Source organism: Micromys minutus (assembly GCF_963924665.1).
Source record: "Micromys minutus genome assembly, chromosome: 17".
NCBI classification, from domain to species: Eukaryota; Metazoa; Chordata; class Mammalia; order Rodentia; family Muridae; genus Micromys; species Micromys minutus.
The window spans coordinates 4522968-4524669 of record NC_137952.1 but is presented as its reverse complement, the minus strand read 5'-3'; the positions used below and the strand labels follow the sequence as shown (position 1 = coordinate 4524669).

Genomic DNA, 1702 nt, shown 5'->3' with positions numbered 1-1702 from the left:
CATCTGATTATACCTGGGCCACAGGCTCCTCCACTGGATGGAGCTTGAAGAGAAGGGGACTAGGGCTAGCTGTAGTTGATTCCATGTGCCTCCCCCGGGAAAGAGTGCTTAGCAGCCTTGCTCAGATCCAAGTTCCTCTGTCCTGAGAGAAGCCCTCCATTCCAGGAAACCCTCCCTAGCTTGGAGGAAGAAATTGGGACCAGACAGAGTCACTGGAAGGAGGCCAAGCTGGTAGAGGTGACACAGCCAGGAACACCTGTCTGGGTAATAAGGCTAGTAAAGAGGACTCCATATATTCTGTTCTACTCAAAGGGCACAGTATGTACATGAAGAGCCAGCCAGTTCACCCTACTCAATGATTGGCATCCCAGTTCATCTCATTCAATCAGAAGATCAAACCGCTCAGCAGCTTCAAATTCAGCATTCATGGCCATAGCCCACTTATCCAGCTCTGATTTCGGGATCGCAGTGACCTTCTTCTTTCGTTTCTCTTTCACAACTGGGGGAGAGATTCCAGGGAGTGTTCTATCTGGAACCAAGTGCTTCAAAGAAACCTTTGGGGTCTCAATTAACTTTGAACCCACAACAGGTGAGACTCCAGGCAAGTCTTCAGGTTCCTCAAAGCCAAAGGATCGGCGGCCAGGGGTGGAGGTTGAGGCATGACCGAGGGTCTGTAGCCGACTATATGACCGCCTGACTTTCTGAGACATTTCCAAATCTCTGGTGTCCAGCTCCTCTTCTCCAGAACCAGACTCAACTTTCTGAGTGTACAGCACAGGGGTGCTGGAGGAAGTGCCAGGGACACTACAAGTCTTGAAGAGATCCTCTTTAGTGGGTTCCTTGAGTGGAGGGTTGTTTTCTTTTTCCAAGATAAAAGAGATCCTTGGACTCCTTCGAAGTGGTGTGTGGACATCCGGGACCTCTACTGCATGAGCTACGATCTTCTTCAAGACGATGGCCTTTCTGACTGGGGCAGCTGGAGTTGTCTTTGGCCAGATATCAGGGAGCGTGTTCGGAATATTTGAGCCAGATTTTTGCTTGGACAACTTTGAAGATTTAGTAAGTAAAGTCCTGGGCCCAGACCGCTGGGCGGCCCCTCCGGATCGTGTTCACCGCTCCGACATGTTTGTGGTCGGGCTCCGTCTCCGCGGTCGCCAACGCCAGCTCGCGCCAAACGGGAAGTTTGTGTCTTTAAACGTTCAAATTACCCGCCTGGGCAGGGAGAAAGCGGAAGTGACCTGGACTCCTCTTAATATGTACTAATTGATTTATATTCTTCTAAAAAAAAAAAAAAAAAAAAAAAAAAGGAATCTCTGAACCTGGAAAGAACTTTATCAAACTATAGAATTCCAAGGACATGTAGTCTTGACTCCTGAGGTCATAAACCACAAGAGAGCTTCTATACAGCTCCCTCCCATGATGCAATGTATTTTGAATGCAATCACTATACTGTAAAGAAACTTCGTCCACACAAAGAGGATATGTGATTATGTGCAGGTAAACAACTTCACAGTCCACACTAACATAAACCAGCAGACATAAAACATACAAGGAGCTGAGTTTCATGTTCTAGCCCTCTTTGAATTATCTGGTTAAGAACTCAAGCATCATAGAGCAGAGGAAAACTATTTCGGCTTCCAGTTATTTTTAATCTGAAGAAACTGTGAGACAATAAATCAGTCATATCATTCTCAGCCAGTCA

The 1702-nt window shown here is 46.8% G+C and overlaps 1 protein-coding gene across 1 annotated transcript; it reads right to left on the bottom strand.

The window, feature by feature from the left end:
* Positions 1-377: 377 nt before the first annotated feature.
* LOC308431827 (sororin-like) lies at positions 378-1124 on the bottom strand (the record flags this gene model as incomplete). The annotated part of the gene is given in 2 exon segments (XM_080931445.1): positions 378-1109; positions 1113-1124. Coding segments are annotated over 2 exon segments (744 nt in total).
* Positions 1125-1702: the final 578 nt, after the last annotated feature.